This window comes from Arachis duranensis, chromosome 3, assembly GCF_000817695.3.
Source record: "Arachis duranensis cultivar V14167 chromosome 3, aradu.V14167.gnm2.J7QH, whole genome shotgun sequence".
Classification (NCBI taxonomy): Eukaryota; Viridiplantae; Streptophyta; class Magnoliopsida; order Fabales; family Fabaceae; genus Arachis; species Arachis duranensis.
This window is the reverse complement of record NC_029774.3, coordinates 42368519-42371112: the sequence shown is the minus strand read 5'-3', so window position 1 is coordinate 42371112 and position 2594 is coordinate 42368519. Positions and strand designations below refer to the sequence as shown.

The 2594-nt window shown below is 38.2% G+C and overlaps 1 protein-coding gene across 1 annotated transcript; it reads left to right on the top strand.

Moving 5' to 3' along the window:
• Positions 1 to 1681, top strand: LOC107478904 (spermidine hydroxycinnamoyl transferase). The gene has a single exon (XM_016099057.3). It carries the CDS (start codon positions 55 to 57, stop codon positions 1447 to 1449), a length of 1395 nt encoding a protein of 464 aa, XP_015954543.1. The 5' UTR covers positions 1 to 54; the 3' UTR covers positions 1450 to 1681.
• Positions 1682 to 2594: the final 913 nt, after the last annotated feature.

The following is a 2594-nucleotide window of genomic DNA, read 5'->3' as shown; positions in this document are numbered from 1 at the left end:
TCATAGTGTGATATAGCAATCAACCAAGGTTATAGACAGAGAGAGACTGAAACAATGGTAACAATCTTAGGTACTCATACAGTGATCCCAAAAGAAGAAACTCCAAAGGGTCTTCTATGGCTATCAGACAACGACCAACTCTGGCGATGGAGTCATACACCTTCAATCTACGTTTACAAGTCAAAACAGAACAACAACACTGTCCTCGTTGAGAGAATGCGAGATTCTCTCAGCGAGATTCTCGTTCATTACTATCCGTTGGCCGGGAGGCTCAACTGGACGGCCGGCGGTCGTTTGGAACTCGATTGCAACGCAAACGGAGCCTTGCTTCTCGAGGCCGAATCCAAGAAATCAATGGCGGAATACGGAGACTTCACACCAAACCAACCCGGCATCAAAGAACTCATCCCAGCCGTTGATTACTCTCGTCAAATGAACGAGCTTCCTTTGTTCTTGGCACAGGTAACGAAGTTCCACGGCGGCGATGGCGGTTTCGCAGTCGGAATCCTTTGGTCTCATCCATTAGGCGACGGCCTGGCCGCCATTCGCTTCATCAACTCATGGGCGAAGCTCACTCGAGGAGCCAAGTTAGATCCAAGTGAGCTTCCGTTTCTCGACAGATCTGCGCTCAAATCAACTGAGCCATTAACTTCACCCCGGTTCGACCACCGGGAGTTCAAGCCTCTGCCGCTCATCCTCGGAAGAACCGACAATATCGAAGAGCAAAAGAAGAAGACGACGTTCGCGCTGTTAAAACTCACATCAGAACATGTCCAGAAGCTCAAAAAGAATGCAATCGTAACTGAAAACGGAAACGGTCCTCATAACCAATCTCAGAGACCGTACAGCAGATTCGAAGTTATCAGCGCGCATATATGGAGATGCGCTTGCAAAGCTCGTAATCTTGAAGAGAATCAACCAACGGTGGTTAAATTCAACGTCGATATACGAAACAGAATGAATCCGCCACTTCCTCAAAACTACTTCGGAAACGCGTTGGGTCCGACGGTTACGCCAACTTGCTACCTCAAAGAAATCACGTCTCAACCGATTAGTTACGCGGCGCAGAAAATAAGAGAAGCCGTTAAGAAAGTGTCGAATCACGAGTTTGTTAAATCACAAATGGATTACGTGGCAGGGTTTGAAAACCGTTGGGATCTGATTAGGACACCGTACTTGGAGAAAGGTGAGTATAGAGCTGATGTGCCTTTCTTTGGGAATCCTAATATTATACTTGGAAGTTGGATGAGTATGCCGTTTTATGAAGCTGATTTTGGGTTGGGGAAACCGTTTTATTTTGGTCCTGCTGGTGTGTGCCCTTATGATAGAGCAGTTATTGCTCTAATGCCAGATGAAGATGGTGATAATGGATATGCTGTGGTGGTGTACATGCATTTTCAGGTGGAACACATGAAAGATTTCATCAAGTACTTTTGGGAAGATATTTGAAAACTAAGGGATCTGAAGATAGCTAGCTAGCTAGCTAGCTCTTTCAAAATAATTTAATCTACCTATTGATTCACTAGCTAGTATGTGATAAAATTCAGTTTTCTAGAATTGAGTTGAGTATGTTATTATTTTCATGCACTTTTGTATTTCCAACTAAAACAAATATTCGATATTCAAATTTAACAAAATAAAGTTTATTATTAATGCGTTTCATATTATATTTGTTTGATAATCTACTATAGTATTGGTTGAAATTAATTGTTATAGTATATGTGCCTCTCCCTCTTCCTTCTTCTATTTGACTTGTGCTAGGGAACTTTTTCTTTATTTGATTTTGCCAGGTTGTCATCTCATTGATAGTTGTTGTGCACTTGTGCCTGCTAGAGTTGATAGATGTTTTAGATTAAATAAATTGAGATGGATCTGTATTTATGACACTTGCAAGCATATTAAAGAATAAATGGTCTATTTCCATGCCTTATATTTAATTTGAGGATATTATGGTTAAAGCAAATAATGTAGTTCAACTTTGTATAGTTTGTTTTGATACAGTCATATACACAAAGGGCATAATAAATAAAATAAAATAAAATGGAATGGAAGAAAAAGAACGTGTACGGCTTACTAAGAAGAAAAAATAAAATAATATTTCCTAGCTAGGGTAGCGTCACATAATTAATTATAATAAAACAAAAAAAAAAAAGTGGCCCACACATAATTATTCTTAATTCCTTTCCCTGTCTTGCCTAGCAGTGATCGTTGTTTTGTGTGAAGCTCCATACTCGGTTAAATGCACATAAACACAAACTTACCCTAGAGTATTCAGTACGTAGTTTGGTATGGGTATGGGTGTAAGATATGAATTTTAATGACTGTGACGCTACGCAGATCACTTATGTCTATGTCGTGTAATTAATAGACTAATATTAGTTTTCGCACTTTTCGATGCGTATATACCTTGCTTTATTCCATACACAACCTAACAACTTATGCAGCAGGATACTTCCTTAAATTAATGTGTTCCTATATTAGATATAATATTTATTTGATACATATATTTTTTATATTTAATTATATTTTAATAAAAAATATAAAATATTTTTTTATATACCTTTAAACACATTTCAATAATATTATATATTAAT